Source organism: Ambystoma mexicanum, chromosome 10 (assembly GCF_040938575.1).
Source record: "Ambystoma mexicanum isolate Mex_15411 chromosome 10, UKY_AmexF1_1, whole genome shotgun sequence".
Lineage (NCBI taxonomy): Eukaryota > Metazoa > Chordata > Amphibia > Caudata > Ambystomatidae > Ambystoma > Ambystoma mexicanum.
The window spans coordinates 1463820040-1463839897 of record NC_090932.1 but is presented as its reverse complement, the minus strand read 5'-3'; the positions used below and the strand labels follow the sequence as shown (position 1 = coordinate 1463839897).

General features: G+C 46.5%; 1 protein-coding gene across 1 annotated transcript in view; it reads right to left on the bottom strand.

The window, feature by feature from the left end:
• Positions 1-19858, bottom strand: part of PPP1CC (protein phosphatase 1 catalytic subunit gamma) — a 364794-nt gene that overhangs the window by 14134 nt on the left and 330802 nt on the right. The window contains exon 6 of the mRNA XM_069619537.1: positions 16250-16384. Within this exon, the coding sequence (XP_069475638.1) occupies positions 16250-16384 (135 nt within the window). The remainder of the gene's footprint in view (positions 1-16249; positions 16385-19858) is intronic.

Genomic DNA, 19858 nt, shown 5'->3' with positions numbered 1-19858 from the left:
TTGCACTTCAGCAGAACCAGCAAAATGGCTGCGCTGGCTCCTTTGAGCACCACTTTGCATCAAAACTGCGCTTTGCAGCTACAAAAAAAAAAAGATTGCTGCACCATCTTGCCAAGCACATATTGGGCCAGTTATGGCAGGGAGCACACTGAGAAAGGGTGCGAGTATGTGTTCTTGTGTGCACCAAAAGAAGCTAATTGAAAGGCCACGCTGTGCTGCTGCTTGCAAAAAGTTCCCATTGAAAAAAGGGACATTTTACATTTAAAATGATGCTGCCCTGACGCTATTTCATCTGTTCATCACCACACTTTTATCAGTAAGACCCTGCCATGCCCCTTCATATTCACATTGTGCTTTATCAGAAGAAAGCATGATCCCTGCATGACAGTCTGGGTCAGCCATGTCTGGGAAATCAACAAAAAGACCACTAGCTAGCCTGCAAAATGCATGACTTTTGTTACAAAGTGTCAAAAATAAACCCTGCAAAGAGAAGCCCCAGTTCTCTGTGCACATGTCAATTTCAGGAGACCTTTGCCTTGTACAGACTCTAAAAGAAGCTGGCTAGGGCTACAGAACAATATTTGTATGTTAGATGGAAGAGAAATCCCAGCAGCATTCATCAGGTGTCAAAATGGGCTTTTGCAAACCAGAAAAACGCCTGTATGAAAGTACAATGTTGAATAAAAACTTGTCCTTGCCTAGCAATGTAAAGGGGTTTTGCTGGGGAACATATATGGGATGTTTTATTTTAACAGTCTTGCTTCTGATTCAAAATGAAAAAAGACATTGGCTGCCTTCTGAAAACTAGCCCAACAAGTTTTCTGCCATGGCAAGGGGCATTTGGCCGACAACAGGAGTGGCCTAACCCCCGAAAGAAGGAGCCACAATAGATACTAGGACACATGCCTGATAATTATTAGGTTTGAAAACTTTAAATGACCAAGACAAAGAAAGATCACACACAGACTTGTCTGGGCATAGGCCTCTTACAAAAGAAATTCTGGGACACGGAAATGTGAAAGAAATCGCACGTCCCCGGAACTTCTAGTGGGAGCTTCAAAGCCAACTCAAGAGCAGCCTTGTAAGCTATGCCCATATTTGATGAACAATGCCGACCATTTGCTGCAAAAGACAATTTTATTAATAAACTTAAGACATCTCTGCAACATGACTGCGCTGAAATGAAAGTTGTACAGTTAAATATGATTTTTGTGGCTTTTAAACAAGACGCGTTAGCCTTCACTGCCAAATCGTGGATAGAAATGGCAGAGAATTGGATATTCTGAGGAAAGTGTACATGCCACTTGAAATTCAATACTGACATGCCTAATGATAATCGATACACATGTGTAAAGTTATAGAATTTTACGCCGAATATTTCACTGAAAACAATGGAAAATTGTTAAGCGGATGAAAAAAATCTTACAAACTGTAGAGTTGGACTGGCATGCTCTGTGTAAAATATGTGATCTGCTTATATAATTTGTTAAAGTGCCACAACTGTACAAATGTGTAGTTTATGTTAAGATTGATTTGTGGCAAAAAGTACTGTGGAAGGCTTTGCACATCATAAACAACCCCATAAACTGAGCCCCCCTCCTAGAGGAGGCAACCACCATTGGCTGCCCTATCCAGTTCTTGGGGATAGGTCTAGCTTAAGCCTGCCCCACCATATAACCCTATGATGTCACCATGTGTTACGCTCACTTGTTCGCTGCAGAGGTGTTGGGCACGGTTGCAGCCCTCCTAGGGGTGAGGTTGCTCGGGTCCGACTTGGCCTTCTGCGCTTATGTGGCGACTGGTGGTAATACGGGATGCTGCTCCTGCGTGGAGAATAGGGGGCGAGAGTATGCCAGCTTGTGTGCCTGATCTCCCTTTCAGACCCCTTCTCCAAACCGCGGTACCTGTGGGAAACGCGGTCCCTGGAAAGCTCACCTGTTGATTAGTTTTGGCGAGCACTCAGTCCTGCTGCTTCTGGCAGGGGTGCTTGTATGAACTGGACCGAGTTCCTTCACTGGTCCCTTGCACGTGGCAGTCCAGTCCTGCTGCGACTAAGCCACACTACTTCAGTTAAGTGTTCCGTTTGCCTTTCCTAGTCTGTTTTTGTTGTATTGTAAAGTTTGTCGTGTATTGCTGTCCGTTCCACTTTAGATGTTTGCTCTTTTGCTTTCTTCCCTTGCAGGTGATGCTGACAGCCCGGCAGAAGCTGCGGAGCTTGAGGCGGCAGCCGGAGGGAACGAGGAATGAAGCTGCAGCAGTACAGTAGCTGGTAAGTTATAGGTGGCGCCTGGGGTTCAAATGCGGTGTGGCCCTAGGACGGATGTTCTAACCTTCTCTTTAGTCTTCATAGGGTCCGAGTTCGTGGATGTGGAGTGTGGTGCTGCGGCGTTGGGATCAAGATCGCTGGATGTCAGGAGATGAGTCTGCAGATGAAGCGAAGCACCGGTTTCCTGGAGGGGAGTATGGAGAACGCCTGTCTTCAAAGGTAAGTAAACTGGTCCAAGCGGCGGTGAGCGTCACATTGCATGCAAGTGCACAGTAATGTGAAGTACTGGCCTTAAGGATGGAGCAGCTTATATAGCTGAGCTTCTGAAGCCATACCCACCAGGTTCAGCCTGCCTGCCACACCCGATGAGTCAGCACATGGGGATATTCTCTGTAATAAATGCTTTCAGCTCCTGGAAAGTTCTTGTAAAATAAAAGCAACCCTGCACTGAAATAAACCGTTCCTGCTCACATCTGAGCCTGGCGCAAGGAACGAGTGCAGCCAGGGCCCCTGTGTTTATGGGTCCCAAAGGTACATAAGTGAGTCAAGTGAGGTCTCGCTTTTTGCTTTAAATAATCCACCCGTGAATTAATAGAGGTCATACTGCTCAGACGGTATCCTAGATAGATTGTTTCTTGTAATTCATGTATAGGAATACCCTTAATATTCCAGCTATACTTAAGTTTCTTAATGGATTTAAAGATTACACATGTTATAGATGGATTAGGTTCAAGATTGTGTTGATAAGCACATTCTGAAAATATATCTAACTTAGATTGGAGACCAGCTGGTGTTAGATCAAAGAACAAGTTACTTTACCTGGTAACGTTCTTTCGATGGGATGGTCCGACGACATTCCATATCTATGACAGTAATCACCACAGCTGTGCTGCTTCGGAAAATCTTTCGGCGTCTGCGTCCTTCGTCGATACGCCGCCCTCAAGGACCTCCTCTGACGGCCGACGTCACTGGATGTTATAAGTAGGATGCACAATGCCCGTAGCCTCAGTTGTAGTTTTTTCCCCAGAACGTGTGGCACCAGTCTTCGACAGTGACCACACAAAGCCTTGCGGAAACTTAAGCTGCAATCGCATAGGAAATTCTGTAGCAGGATAGGGAGGGAGCGATATGGAATACGTCGGACCATCCCATCTAAAGAACTTAACCAGGTAAGAGTAACTTGTTCTTCGAGGGGATTGGGTCCTCCAACGTATTCCATATCTATGACAGACTCCTAAAGCAGTACCAATGCAAGGAGGTGGGAAAAGAATTTAGAAAACAAATTTAGAATGCCCAATCAAGTTGCGGAGTAAAGGACCGCCTTGTCAAAGGCCAGATCCTGCCCCCGGATGGAATCGAGGGAGTAGTGACGTACAAAAGTATGTACCGAAGCCCAGGTGGCTGCATCACAGATGTTACGAATAGGAACACCCCTCTGTAGGGCAGTAGAGTCAGCCATAACCCTGGTAGAATGGGCCCGTAAACCGACCGGTGGGTCCTTACCCGCCAAGCGGTAAGACTCCGAGATAGCCAAAATAATCCAGCGAGACAAAGTGTCCCAAACGCTTTCCAGCGTAACCAATGAAGAGTTGATCGTCCACTAACCCGGGACATGCGTGAACTATAAAAGCTTAACGCTCTCCTAAGATCAAGCCTATGGAGCCTCTCCTCTTCCTTACCAGGATGTGAAGGATAAAACGCCGGAAGAACAACCTTGTGGCCTAAATGGAATTCAGACACCACCTTCGGAAGAAAGGACGGACAAACTCAAGGACAACCCTGTCCTTATGAAACACAGTGAACGGTGGCTTAACTGAAAGTGCCTGTAACTAACTCACTCTGCGAGCGGAAGTGACCGCAACCAAAAACAGTTTTAAGAGTTAGTCTCAAAGGGCATGAATGCAAAGGCTAAAACGGAGCACCCATCAGAAACTTGAGAACAAGGTTCAAATCCCAACCGGCACCTGGAAAGGTGACGGAGGGAACACATTAGTGAGCCCTTTCAGAAACTGAGAAATTAAAGCAATTTTAAAATAGGAACACTCTTTAGACGAGCGCTTAAATATGGACAGCGCCGCCAGGTAACCTTTAGTACCCACTTGAAGGCCCCTGTGGGCCAAAGAAAGCAAAAAAGACAGAACCATGGGAATGTCGCATGCAAAAGGATCCACATTCTTAACCCTGTACCAGTCGCAGAACTTACGGCAACGGCACAGGGACTTGGTTGCTGGCCGTGAGCAACACCTCCATCATGTCTTCAGGGAGGTCCCAATCCTTATACCTCAACTTTTCAGAAACCAAGCGTGAAGGTTGAGGGATCTGACCTCTGGATGGAGAATCTGACCCCTCCCTCCCGTGAGAGCAGATCGTCTCGGTAGGGAAGACGACGTGGAGGGCAGATGGACAAGTCAAGAAGGTCCGGGTACCACGTCCTCCGGGCCCACGCCGGAGCAATGAGGATCATCCGGGAACCAAACCTCTGCAGCACTTGCGGAATGACGGGGACTGGCGGAAACGCATACAGCAGTGGGAATGACCACTCCACCACATACGCGTCTCCTAAGGCTCCTTTCGGAGGAAATTCCCGTGAGCAGAAGCTCACGGTTGACACTGGAGGCGATGAGATCCACTTGAGGGGTCCCCCAAGGGCGAAGATCTCCATGAGAAGCTCCTGAGCCAACTCCCATTTGTGAGAGATCGCGCTCCGACCTGCTCAGAGCGTCCGCCGTCTTGTTTTCGTCTCTGGCCAGATGAACTGCCGAGATCGAAACTTCCTGCTGTATTGCCCAGAACCAGAGCTGCATCGCCTCCCTGCACAGAGGAAGTGACCCTGCGCCCCCCCTTTTTGTTCAGGTAGTGCATGGCCACTGTGTTGTCCATCAGGATCAGGACATTCTTCCCTCGCACAGTCGGCAGAAAAGCCTTCAGGGCTAGCCTGACGGCCCCGAGCTCCAACAGATTGATTTGGAGTCTGGACTCCGGAGACCAACAACCGCTGACTGTCAACTCGTTGGCATGAGCTCCCCATCCCGTGAGGGATGCGTCCGTCACAATTGTCACCTCCGGCCAGGGTAGCCAAAATGGAACCCCCATCAGATTGTCTTCGACGGCCCACCACAGAAGGTCCTGGGCGACCGACGATGGCACCTGAACAGGGTCCGACGTCCTGCCGGAGGACTGAGACCACTGGAGCTTGCGTGCCCATTGAAAAGATCTCATCCTCAACCTGGCCTCCGGCACCAGAAGAATGCAGGATGCCATGAGGCCGAGCAATCTCACAAACTCGAACGCTGGGAGACTCTGGGCAAGCTGAAACTTGTGCACCATCTGCTGAATGCGATGAGCCCTCACCTGGGGAGGATAACACTGCCCCAGGGACGTGTCGAGCACTGCTCCGATGTACTGGAGCCTCTGAGTGGGTGTCAAATGGGACTTAAGTGGAGGGAGAAGCCCAGCTTGTGGAGGGAGAAGAATGTGACTGACGGATCCAGGACCTGCTCGGGAGAGCACGCCCTGATCAACCAATCGTCCAGGTAGGGGTAGACGTGAATCCCCTTTCCTGAGGTGCGCTGCTACCACTAGCATGAGCTTGGTGAAAACCCTTGGGCGGAGGTCAAACTGAACGGCAGGACCCGAAACTGAAAGTGCGAGTCGCCAACCGCAAACCTCAGGTACTTCTTGTGCTTTGGATGCATCGGCACATGAAAATAAGCATCCTTGAGGTCGAGAGACAACAACCAGTCCTGAAGTTGAAGGGCCTGGAGGACGAGAGTAACCATCTTGAACTTGTCCTTCCTGAGGAGTTTGTTCAAACCGCGCAAGTCCATGATGGGTCTCAATCCCCAGTCTTTCTTGGAAATCAAAAAATAAGGAATACCATCCCTTGTTCCTCTCCGCTACAAGCACCAGTTCTATGGTGCCTTTCTCCAGCAGGGATTGAATTTCCTGCGCAAGGAGCGGATCCAGACTCTTCAAAGAGATTCCCCGGTGGATTGTCTTGAGGCCTCTGCCGGAAAGAAAGACCGTAGCCGTGGGTTATGATCTCCAGAACCCACACATCTGAAGTAATGGCGTGCCACTCTACAAGATGCTGCACCAGCCTTCCCCCAACCGGTGAACCATGGGACATGGCCTCATGACTGTGCTGAAGCAGCTGTGGCGTTGCCCGAGGGCAAAGAGGCAACAGCCCGAGCGGCCTTGGCCCCTCGATTACCTTGTTTTCCACCTCTGGCACTCATACGGTGGCCCCTTTGACTGGCAGCTCCTCTCGCTTTACCAAAGGATGAGTAAAAACAAAAAAGGAACCTCCCCTCCATTGCTGTCCCCTAGGATGAAAAGGCGGAGGTTGTCTAACTGAAGCGCCCAACGACTTCGCTGCAGCTTTTGAGGTCTGCAACCTCTCAAGGCTATCAGCCTTGCTGCCTAAAGGATGTTCACCGTCAGAGGGCATGTTGAGGAGCCGGGCCTGCACATCAGGAGCAAACCTCGACTTCCGCAACCACGCAAACCTGCATATCACAGTGCTCGCCGCCATGGACCGGCTGACGCAATCTGCCATGTCCAAATCCGACTGAACAGCCTCACGCATGGCATCCTTGCCATCCTGGACCATGGCAAGGAAACCATCCCATTCCTCCCCTTCGGGAATATGTTCTGCCGCTGAGGAAACAGTTCCAGTGTGTGCGCGAAACGTGACACGGCACATACGGAGATGGCCGCCTGAAGCACCATACCCCCTGAAGAAAACACTTTCTTCGCCCGCTTGTCGTCCCTATCAGGAGGGATGGTAGGACACAGTGCCTGCTTTGCCGGGGCCGTAGCCGCCTGCACCACCAAACTCTTCGGAGTGGGGTGCTTGGACAAGTAGCAGGGGTTGCTACTGGCTGAGCGGTATTTTCGCGGCAAAGACTTGCCCACTGCAGGAAGACTCTGGAGCAGTCCAAGCCACCGCCACCCTCCTCTGTAGAGCCATATGAAACGGCAGTACCGGGTCATTTGGTGGACCAAGGCCGAGGATATCCGTAAGGTCATCTGAAGAAATTCCCGCAGGGGAGGAGACCATCCCAAGTACTCCGTGACCCTCGACATAAGGCGCCGGTACGAGGAGTTGGCATGAGTGCCAGGCTCAGGCCTACAAAACTCCACCTCCGGAGAGGTGTCCAGCCCGCTAGCATCGCGCAGGGACTGCCTCAGGTCCTCAAACTGGCTATGGCCCGAAAGAATCTCGTCAGGCACCGTATTAGGAACCATGCCACCAGAGCCCTCGTCCACCTCTGAAATAAACTCAAGATGGCGGTAAGAAGGCACAGAATGTGAACCAAAGCCATGCTTGACCTTGGCCAGAGTCTTTCTAGGGGGTTCCACCGAGCCTCTGGGCACCCCCTTAGACAGCCTCGAAAGGCATTGAGGGCATCGAGTGAATCAGCACTGATGCTGAACACGGCGCCGACAGCATTGATTGAGTCAGCGTGTCCTTGACAGCCTGGGCGCCGAAGACTTCAGAGGCGGGGCCTCGAAAGAGTCAGTCGATGAACTTGGTGTCTTCCTCGAAGACATCACAGGTTCACACAGTCTTGAGCACGTTGAGGACCAGGACCTGGCATGACAAGAACGATTCCTTGTCTGAGCGGGACCTCTCCCGCGAATCGTGCCAGCCACCGTCTCGACCGACCCCACTCGGAGGTGCGGACGGACTGGTGCCCTGCGATTGAGAATCGCTAACATTTTCTTCCCGAAGGAAGCCCATTCCTCTGGCGTCGCCTGCTTGGTAGGGTAAGCGACCCGCTGACGGGCGGAGTCCTCGGAAGAGGACAGGGAAGGCGACCGATGACTGCGCTTCCGGGAGTGCCTCCAAGAGGCAGAGGAGTGGCGGGACCGACTCCGCGACCGAGACCCACTGACTCCGAAGACGACACGGAGAGTCGCCTCTCGAATCGTCCTTCGAAAGCCCTGCAGACCGACTTCTAGACACCTTACCTACCGATAACTTCTTGCATTTCCGCAAGGCTTTAGACGTGAGTGAATGGCAGTCGACAGTCATCCGTGTCATGGGCCTCCCCGAGACACCAGAGGCAGGCGCCGTGAGTCCGTAACCGACATGTTGGACCCACAGTCCCTGCACTTCTACAAACCCGGACGCGGTGTGGAAGACGAGGTAGACATCTTCACGAAGAAAAGATGGTCACAAAACGAAACAGGTTCGAAGAACTGAGAAAGAACTCCAAAGAGTCGAGGCGCGCCGAGATCTCCGAAGAGAACACGTTCGCGGCAAAAAATGAAACTGAGGCTACAGGCGTTGTGCGTCCTACTTATAATATCCAGTGACGTCGGCCAGAGGAGGTCCTCGAGGGTGGCGTATCACGTCATTGACGCAGGATGCAGACGACGAAAGATTTTCCGAAGCAGCACAGCTGTGGTGATTACCGTCAAAGATATGGAATACATCGGAGGACCCAATCCCCTCGAAAAAAAATAAGATCTGCAAAGGCTAGCCAGTGTATTCTTCATGAGCATAGCCTTGCAAGAACCGTAACAGTTGATTCCCAAAGTTAATCTATATCAGAGAGATCAAGATTTAACAGCAAAGCTGCAAAATTGCAGCCTTGCTTTAGCCCAAGATGTAGTTGCACAGGATCAGTCAGAGCCCCCTTGAGTTAATCGAATTCTGCATGATGTATTAGTGTGAAATTTAGTAATCCAATATACAAGATATTCAGGAATCCCAATTTGCGCATTTTAGTCCATAATACATTGCGAACAACTATCAAATGCAGAAGACATATCGATTGAAGCAATGTAAATGGTACTGAGCTCCTTTTTTTACTGCAGCAATCAAATGTGCCATTGTTGTGGCATTTAATGTTGTTCCCATCTGGCGTCTAAATCCCACTTGCCATTTGGAATAGATCTTATAAGTTGCTAGATGTTTTTCAAGCTCATAGATGACTGAAATAAAGACCTTTGGCCGCTGCATCTGTCAAAGAAATAGGTCTAATTCTAGGGTAAACTAGTCACCTTTTTTATAAAGTGGGAATCGAATAGAAGTAACCCACGACATAGGAATGGTACCATTTACTAAGATGCTATCAAACTTAATTTTTAAGATCATACAGAAGATTGGATCAGACCTATATACACACGATGGAATCCCATCGGGACCTGGAGCACGAGAATTGGATAATTTGATGGCCCACATGATATCAAAAGTGGAGACAAATTGAGTAGACGGAGGAGACAGGTCCATATTGTCTTGTAATTTAGCAAAACGATCTGCATATTTTTTCTCGACATAGGCTATCCAGGTTTCAGCATTGATTGTAGACTTATTTTGATAGGCTGGTGCAATAGCAGAGTCAATGCATGATAACAATGAATCGGAGACACAAAAGAAATCAATCATGGAACTAGTATTTCCCCTTTTCCAGGTATGAGTATTAGAAAGTTCACTAAACTTAACAAATGACATGCCCCAGTCCTCGAAGTAATCACAGAATCCAACCCCTCTTAAAGCTATTTGTTTTGGCTTGTTTAGAGGCATTGTGATACGCAAGTAATCCTATACATTGAAAGTTAAAGTCACCACCCACAATAGGATCATAATTGAAAGGTTGAGGCTTGATCAAAGCAACAATCTATATCAGAGGATCTCCAATAGTTTGCATTTCAGGGGATTACAGTACAGGTACTTTATCATCATGCTTATTCAAGCACATAAATACCGCTAAACCATGGATGGATGAGTACACCAGAGTTATATTGCAGGCAACAGAATTGTTAACTGAGATGGCTAGGCCACCATAGGGCCTACCTTCCACACCTTTAGTGGCAAGAGAATATTAATGATAATCGCGGGTAAACTAGTGGATTCATTTTCATAGTATCTTGAAACAAAAATTGATGGTAGTTTATCGAGAGTAGATAGCCAGATCGGAATATTACTGAAACCACATGAATTCCACAACAGTACAGTAAGTACTGTCTTCGCCTTGGCTTATGATACAGATCAGTTAGGATTTGCCGCAAATATTGTTTTTAATAATGATTCTATCCATGCCATTTCACTATTAGTGCGAGCAATAGTAATTGAGAAATACAAAGTTTTTCATTTTTTGCACTAATTGTCAAGCCACCATTCGTTCTTTGCTTAGAAGATTCAGATCTCCGATTATCATAAAAATTCTCCTGCCAACTGTTCATCATTGAATGTAAATAATGAGAATCCCATTTCAGATAGCTCCCCTCTATAAGGCCATATAAGTTTCGGTACATGTTCAGAGAACAGATGGCATGTCATGCAGTAGTTAGTTGGAGCCAGAGCAATAGGATCAATATCACTAGACGCTATAATTCTCAGTGGTGGAATTGCATAGAGAAGATACAGGAGATATCTTCTATTGATTTGTGCCCCTCCTAAGACTTCCTGTTTTCCTTCCAACCCTAACATGTTAATGCCTTTCCTGCTATTAACATTAGCTAGGCAGGGCCGAGCATCAGCAATTTTGCCTTGCTCAGCCTGCAAACTGCCTGTAAAGACAATAGGAGAGTCTTTTGCCCCAAACAGAGGATTATCTAGATTCAGGACATTTTTCAGATTGGTTAGGGTTTCATTAAGGGGGTCGATCAGCAGATTCTGATGACTTACGTGGTTTACACAATGAAGCATTTGCAAGAGGTGAATGAGTTGTGTTATACTGTGCAATAGTTGCACTCCCCAAAGCATGTGTATTTAGTAGCCAATTGATTATCTAGTGGTGGAATCCCAGCCTTTAAAGCATTAAGCATAGAGTCATGCACATTTGATACATCAATATTAGTACTCTGCAATGATTGTTTAACTGTTTCATGTACAACACAAACAGGACCATCAAGTTCGCCTTGGTTCTGAGAATGAAGGTTTTCATTAGAAGAATCATTGGGTAAAATAGTAAGCTTCCCTCTCCCATTTAGAGTAATAGGTGCATTAGTGGTATTCATAACGGGATCCGTATCAGGTTTCAGTAAAGTTTCGGAATATAGTAACAGTACCATTTTTGTTAATACAACAGAGGGCAGTTTAGTTACTTTGCTTGGGTCTGAGTAGTTTCAGAGATAATGTAGACATTGAGGTATGTTTCCTTCCAGCACTCTGAAAGTAGTTTGGAAGTATTTTTTGAACTTTCAATACTTTTGTCTTCAATCACCTTGTCAGAGCCTATTTTTGCATCGTGCATGGCTGAAGAATTTGTACAATCAGAATGCACTTCGGCAGTAACCATTTTTATGTGACTACAAGGATTTGATGGTAATTTAGCCTCTCATCTTCGCCACATTCCCGTGGTAAGCGCCAAGATGAGATTGACATTCCACAGAAAGTTGTGCTACAATTACATTTTCTCCGCAACTATTTGAGATCACCAAAATTTTTGATTTTTTTCATTGGCTGATCGTTTTTTTCAGCACGTTTAACAGCATTTGATTTTTGTGAAATCTTCTAAAATAGCCTATATAGTCAATTTCGCAGTCAGCAGATCCTGCGTCCTGTTTTTGTTCATCCACAAGTTTGATTAGGACTGAGGGACTGTCAGCAGGTAACTTTTCTGGCGAGATATCAGAGGTTGTTGGCCCAAGTTTGTTTCTAAGTTCAGCTAAGGAAGAGTTGATAGCACCTACCTCACATAGCAGCAAATTCTTTAGGAGGTTGATTCACAGGGCCCTGAGAGTTAGCAAAACAGGATTCATTAGATAGAGTTTGTGTGAGATCTTAACTTTTGCCTCATGGGGATTCTTTGCACCTATATAGAGCCCCTCTAGTGCAAGAATATCCTTCCATCGTCATGATTTTGGGCACGATATCACTCAAGGTATGTTTTATGTCCCTCAATTCCAAATGAGTGCCATCGTGACCTTTGTCTAACAAGTCCGGTATCCTCATCACCAGAAAAGTAAATGGTTCTTGGTCTTTAGGAGTAAGAGGCAAAGTGGGTTCACTACCATTATTCTATGAATAGGGAACACAAAGATCGGGACTTAGTGGAAGTTCCGATTCAGAAACATTACCTATCAGTGTTATTTGAGATGGGCAGATGAGGACTGGACGGTATGTAATCATTGCCGTATACATTATCTTGCAAGTCTCGATTTCTAGGTATGAGTGGGGTCAGCAGGCCGATAGATAACCTAATGCGAGAATCCAGGTCAGCCAATGCTTTGATATCAAAGTCTCTATTAAGCAAATTCACTTCATTGGCAGAGCGTGGAGATACGACAGTTGAAGCATTAGGTTCTATATTCGGGTCATTTAAATGACTTGCCTTGACAATCATCACTACTTGAGGACGTTACTACACAATTATTGGTCTGATCATTAAGACTAGTAGGCATCACCATACCAGAGCACTTTCCGCTTCTCAGACCGGTGGCCATCTTGTATAGATATGTGCCAAGACGATCATACCCAAGTTAGATCTTGCAGAAATTGTTTTTGGGTGCATTCACAAAATAACACAAGACTTACAATGGCAGGTCCTACCTTGGTTCAAATTAATGTTTTCAGCATGGGGGACTTGCGGACCAAAAGAAAGAATTAGATTATGTCCAAGTTCGCCCACCCGCTCAGCCGAACAGCCAAACAGCCTGTTGCACTTCCAGGCACTTACGGGTATTCAAGGAAAAGAGCGCCAATCCCTATGGAAAGGGGGCAGGGCTACCAGCAACGCCAGGGATTATGGCTGAAATGAGAGGTAGGCAGTGAATGGGACAGTAAAATGACTGGCAACACAAGCACCAACTCCAAGGAAAAGGGCAAAATTCAAAGATCAAAGAAGCAATTTACTTAATGCAGTTCAAAGACAGCATGTTGCGAGTAGCAGGCACTTCCTCTTGCAGACGGCTCTCGCAGAAAAGTCCACAAATCCAGAGTCAAATGAGTCCAGCAGCAGCTCCAGCCAAACAGCCTGTTGCACTTTCAGGCACTTACGGTTCTTGTATTGGAATACTGGCTTATTTACATCAGTGCCGACAGAATGAAAAGGTTTCTACTGGTTTATATGGTGGAGAAAGACATGGAACTGTTGGAAAGACTCCTGTGCATGTTTGGAGGATTTGCATCCATTAGATTTTCTCATGTGTTACCCTACAGAACATATTGCAAACGGAATGTTTACCCAATTTTTCATCAAACGTGTTGTAGAGTGCAGCATTTTAACCGATTATTCATTAAAGCTATTGGGGACAGGGTGGGGAAGACGCCACTTGGATGGTTCAGGCCCCCTTTGCTATGCTCTGCCACTCACATATTTGGGGCAAAGATGCATGTCCCTCCAATTAAAAATACCTCAATAGCTACCACTGTACAACATGGTCGTAGGTGACTTTGTAATTGGCAGCAGTTTTGGTGCATTTGCATAATTTCCTATGATGCAAGCAGATAACACGTTATGTACAGCACTGTTAAGGCTCTCATGGATTTACACCTACATAATTCTTGAACCGAATTGTTTTGATCCACAAACATCTGAACAGTGTCACATGCATGATGAAGCAGTGCTAATAGTGGAACGAGAACAAATACTACTTGCCATAGCCCCAGACACTGGTGTTCACCCATAAACAAAGCAAAGAGCAGTCATCTACATGTAACATGTCATTACACCAACACGAGTTGGGTAGCTGCACACCTCCCCGTGACATCGATTCTGGATTCTCAATGGTACTTGATTTGAGGGTTGTAGTAAACTGTAGTTTTTGCTGTCAGCACTATGGCATGAGGCAAGAGCAGTAGTTTGCTGTGGCGGTTGACCTCACATTAAGTATGGCTCAAAACCTGCCTCTCACCAGGAGTCTTGGATGTGCAGTGCATACATGAAGCTCAAACCCTCCAAGACGGAAATCCTACTCTTCACCAAAACTGAACACCCAGGCATACAGAAATGGCTAACCACCATGAACCCAGAGGGCTTCACACCCAAGCTCACCTCTTGCACCAAGTCTTGACAAACACCTCCCCTTCAAGACACACAAGTCAAGCCCTTCCTCCCTCCGGACAGCTTTATATCCACTGTTTAAGCACTGTACTATTCCACCTGCATGGAGACAAGTTTGGCTGTAATGCCTGGGACCTTGCCCAGTACCTTGCCTGATGGTAAAGCGCCTTGGGATCAAGATCATGTCCTCTGGCTCCAGAGAGGCACAGATATTGGTGGTCTGCCACCGTGGCTACTCTAAACTGAGGGTTTTGAGGAAAGGGCTTCCATTTCTTCCTACTGAAGCTAGGAGCAAAGTTGTTACCGTGGCCATCATGGGTGCTATCGATTACTGTAATGGCATTTACCTTGGCCAGCCGGAAGTACTACTGCAAAGCTTCCAGATCTTACAAAACGCAGCAGCTACCTTGGTGCCCCTAGACTTCCCCATTCCGCGACCACCTCCAACGCCTTCACTGGCTGCCTGTGAGAACTCAAGGTCTTGTGTACGGCCCATCGGGCCATTCACTCTGAGGGAGCAGAGTTTCTGCAGACAAAGATCCAACCATGGAGATCTTTGCTCCCCTAATCAGTTTTTGGAAAGTGCCTTGCTTCAGTGGCTGTCGCGCAGTGGGGCAGATCCTTCTCCGTACTGGTCCCTTTGTGGAATGCTCGCCCCTTTCACATTAGGAGCACTCTAGCTTTGTTTTTCTAAAGCAGCTGAAAACATTTGGTTTAAAATGGTGGCTGCTCTGCTCTGATGAGGTTAATTCCGCTAGCGCCTTGACGCCTCCAGGTGTTTGTTTGCGCTCTAAATCCCAATAATTTACAATGCCCTCATAGGCTCCAGTCTTCCTCCCATGTGCCCCTGAGAACGCACATCAAGGGTCTACACAGATACAAACACATCACCCCAGCAGTCATCAACCTTCACTGGCTCCCACTGCATGCATGAACCACCTTCAAGTCTTGCTGCATCTATAAGGCTTGAAGGTGGCCCCCCAAGTCACCCAGCTACCGCGTTGAGAAACTGCATCTCCAGCTGACAGCACACCACCAGAAGCCAGGACACGTGCAGACTTTAAATCCACAACTGCTAGAAGCAAAGTAACAGAACACAAGCCGGCTCCACCTATGCCACAAGACTATGAAACCTTACCAGTCAGCATCAGACATGCTCCTACAACTCAGAAAAGTACTCGAGACCGCACCTCTTCAAGGCGTCTCAACACCTAGGCCATCACGTCGCCCCCGCACCACTAGATGCGGTTTGCCCCTCTCCTCCCCTATAAAGCTGTACCCTACCCCTGGCTACACATCTCTTGCGTTACCTCTGAAAAGGACTCAGTCATACATCTTTACTGTTTTATACCCCTTTAGTTATATACCTCTGTAAAGCGTTGTTGCTTCTTGAAGCTAGGTCTGCGCTCAATAAAACCAATAACAGAAGGAACAGGCGTCTTTAGGTATTGCCAGACTCAGATAATCTTAACATAACCATACTCGTGGACTTTTTTGTAAAGATCTAAAAGTGCCAAAAAACAGAAGCTCAATTTTATATTAATAAGATTGAGAACATACATTGGCAAGTAGTTAAACTAAAGCCAAACTTTAAGGATTGTCCCATCTGGCTATGTGAGATGCAACAAGCCACATTCAAATTAGTAAAATGCATTTCAATGCACAGCAGGACCCATATTTCCATGTCAGGCATGGTAGCTTTCATTGTGTTTTGAAGGTTCAACCAGAAATGAACACTGAATCTGGACTACTTGGGCAGCATTACAGGAACCATTGTGGCCACGCGACAACCTATGTGTGGATTGCATGCTGGCCCATCCGTAACTTGTGCAACAGATGATCCCAGTATGCAGCCCAAATAATGCAACACTAGAATAATTCAGATGCAAGTTATTTTCCCCATCTAAAGTCATTTCTTTCAACTAAATCAGAACATTGATGCCAAAAGAAATATTGTAGCATGGTTACAAAACTGCAGCCTTGAGCCAAAACCACACTTTCACATAGTAAGTAAAACTCATACCTGAAAAGAGCACATTAATGTTTCGTCCACGCTCATCATGGCCCCTGCATTATCAAACTCTCCACAGTAGTTTGGTGCAGAAAATAATGTTACAAGCTGCCTTTTCGCGAAGAACTCATACCCATCTTCAACAACCTAAAACAGAAGGAATGAAAGATTAAATGCCAAAACAAGGGTTTGAAATGGCAGAGGTTACTTTGTACAGCCATTCAGTGTCAAGGTCTGAGTGATTCAACAGGCTTATGGTGTGCCGAATACTACTATCGGAACATCAGGAACCCCTGAAAATAGCGTTAAAAGCCCTATCCCGAAGAGGGTCATTCAGAAGCACACTTTTCTAAACAGACATTCCCAAAAGCATTGCTTGAAGCAATATAAATGTTTCCATTAGTAACATGGGCGACCACAAGCAGGAGACTTAATTGAAAATTGCCAATACCAATGCAAAGAAACCCTTTAAAATGGTTCCTATAGCAACCTGTCCAGTTTCCCAGCTTTCAAAATGGACACCCTAGTACACAGTTTTATTCACGTAACATACTTTATGTATAGTTTGGTAGGCATGAGCTGCCCACCTTTGCTACAGCATTGGGCTACATGGACAAGGTGAATCAAACAGTTACTGCAGGATACAGTCTTTAAAAAATGGCAATACACAATATGGCCAGACTTCTAGGTAGTGCAAAAAAAAATAATCTTGCTTATACAGCAGTTTGCACCATGAACCACCATGGCTTTATAGGAAAAAGCATTACGCAATGTGAAGCAATATTTGGTGCACTAAAAACAACCTTGACCTCCTGGCAATAGGAACCCAACCTTATGTACTACACAGGTTGTTAGTGTGGCTGAGTAGCCAGGCTTATCTCACGAGGGGTCAATGTGAGCAGTAGGGTGGTTACAGAGATCCACAGTGACAATCATCCAAATAAACAATAGTTTAATCAAACCGAGTGTATTTAACAGTCAGTTTGCATAAGCCTTCAGAAGAGGCAATATAGTAACACAAACACACTCTAAATCAGCAAATACCCATTTGGGATGGCACAGGCACTTCCTAAACCCTCAGCTAGGACACTGGACATTAATATATCACTGGTACATTTAAAGCAATACTGATATGAATGTCCAAGTAAAGAGGTTAGAATAAGAAGAGATCAGACAAAAACTGAAGCAGGTAAATACTTTTAAACCCCCTCAATGCAAAGTTAACCCTTTCCTGGAAGGAAGGTAAAAACATTTCAGAGAAGTCATTCAGGGAGCCAGGCCAACCAATGTCAATTGGGCAAAACTCTAGGTGAGCTGTATCACTTCTTGCAGGTAGTAAAAGTCTTGCACAAGGTTTTAGAAGTTTTTTTAGAAAATGTTGAATCAAAGTAGGGACACAAGCTGGGAGGCTTGTGAGGTGTAGAAGATGCAAGCAACTCTGCAGTAGCTCAGGTCTCAACTGAGAACAAGTAAGGCTACAAGACAATACGTACTTTTAGACTTTACAGTACCTTTGGTTAGAAGAAATTGTTCCAGCTCGCATCTGTTCCTGTGTGGCTCTCGAGATACTTTTGTTCCTGCGGCTCAGTCCTAGAGTTAGAGGGAGGACTTCTGGAGACTCATAACGGGACTGTTGGCGACAGCAAAGGTCAAGCTTCAATTCAGTGGCACTTTGGTATTTCAGCTCCTCACGTCTGACAGCAAATCGCAACACAGTGGTTCTCGGATACCACTTCACACTTCCTTGCTTCTGAGGGACCAGCACTGTTTCAGATGGCTCAGGCTTGAGCAGTCCTGCATCATGGAAGTCCCAAAAATCTTCCTAGTGCTCTGGTCCGATATAAATGCGATCCACTCGATTTGGTGTTCCTCTCCCTGGCACTTGTTCCAGCAGCAACGGTACAGCCAGCTTCGAGAGGATGTCCAAACGAGTTGGAGTTGATTGGTCCCACCAACTCAAGGGGAAGGTCATCCTTGCAGGGTTTCTCTAGTCAAGGCGAATTCGGAGTTGCAGCAGGCGTCTCTTCCAAGTTCTTCAGATTTGTCCATTGGTTGACTGCCTTCCAAGCCAAAAAGCCTCGCCTTTCATGCAGGTTTCTCGCATTAATTCCAGCCTAGCTGTCACAGCAGGGTGGCTGTCCTTGCTGGAGAGCCAGCCAATCACCTTTGTGTGCATTCCTGTAACCAAGGGAATTAAGCACAGGGAGTTTTGTGCCCCGCCCCTCACTTGCTGCCCCTGCCAGACATACTGGAGCCAGAGGCATGCTTCACTCGTGAATCCCACCAAAGACAAACAAAGGGACAATACCTGATTTGGCTCGCAGAGTAAATCTCAAAGACCTTTCCAGCAAGAAATGGTGAAAAAAAGACTGGTCCATTTTGACAAAATGGGCACCCCTGGGTGCTTTACTGCAGCTGCTAACGAAGCCCGCGGTAAAAACTCCCAATGGTAGTTAAGTAAACCACTGCCACTGGCCATTAATTGTAGAAAGGGAAACAAAATTGTTACACGAGAAACTAGACAGATGGGATACTAATGCCTCCAGCACCCTATTGTAAGTGTGCTGGGTCTAGAAAGTTACAATTGTAAGTAAAGTAAATTTCACTTTACTGCTCTTGGAAACAGTAGTTTTTCCAAGAGAAGGTATTTAAACCTCGGGAAATCTGAAAGACTGCACTGAAGGTGCCATGTGGCAATGTAAAAAGATTCCACCTATGGAGTTTGTCAAACTCCATAAACCAAAAGAAAGTTTAAAAGCACAGTAAAATACATGAGTGGGAAAAATGTCACTCTCCAGGTTGAAAATTAGAGTCCTAGAGTGCTGGGGGTCTCTAAGGTAGAGAGGAATTAGTACATTTCTGAGAATTCTCCCCAACACAACAGCAAGAAAAAGGGAAATTAGCAGGCAGTAGTGATTCTACCCTCGAGGAAATTGCAAGGGCAAACCTGCCCCAAATAGCACCCACCGGACCCCCTGTACCTCCCTGCGTCCCCCCACACCACCTGCTCCCACACCACCAAAAAAGCTTTAAAGGACTACAGAAAATATGTACCCTGTAGGATAGGAAAAGGGGTTATACCATTAGACAAGGAGTGTGAGGGATCGAGTAGGGAGTAGTTTACCTGCAACTCCATTTTTCCAGCGTTGGTTGCTTTCACGGATTCACAGGCTGTGAATATTTCCCCGGCAGGCTGGGAAACCTCAGTACCTTTGATCGTGGTTTTCCTATGGCAAAAAGGACACCTCAAATGTCCTATGGATGTCTGTATGGGTGCTTTAGGCAGCACCAATGGGCTGTCCAGTATATTTAGCCCCGCCTCTGCAACTTCCATTCAGATTTTAACCTCTCCAAACCCAGAGGGCACCTTAAGAGGATGTTTGCCTGAAGGGAAGGCCACATGTGAATGCATGAAAGATACCAACGCTGAAGAAATGGAGTTACAGATAAGAAACTACTCCCTCCTCCAGCATTTGGACTTTCACAGCATGTGAATCCATGAATCGACTGCATAGCAGTAAGAAAGACCTGGCGTTGCACAACCGGCAAACAACTCAAACGAGGCAATGTACACCACCACAGAAAGAAACCTTCAGTTAAAAGGAACATGAATATATGAGC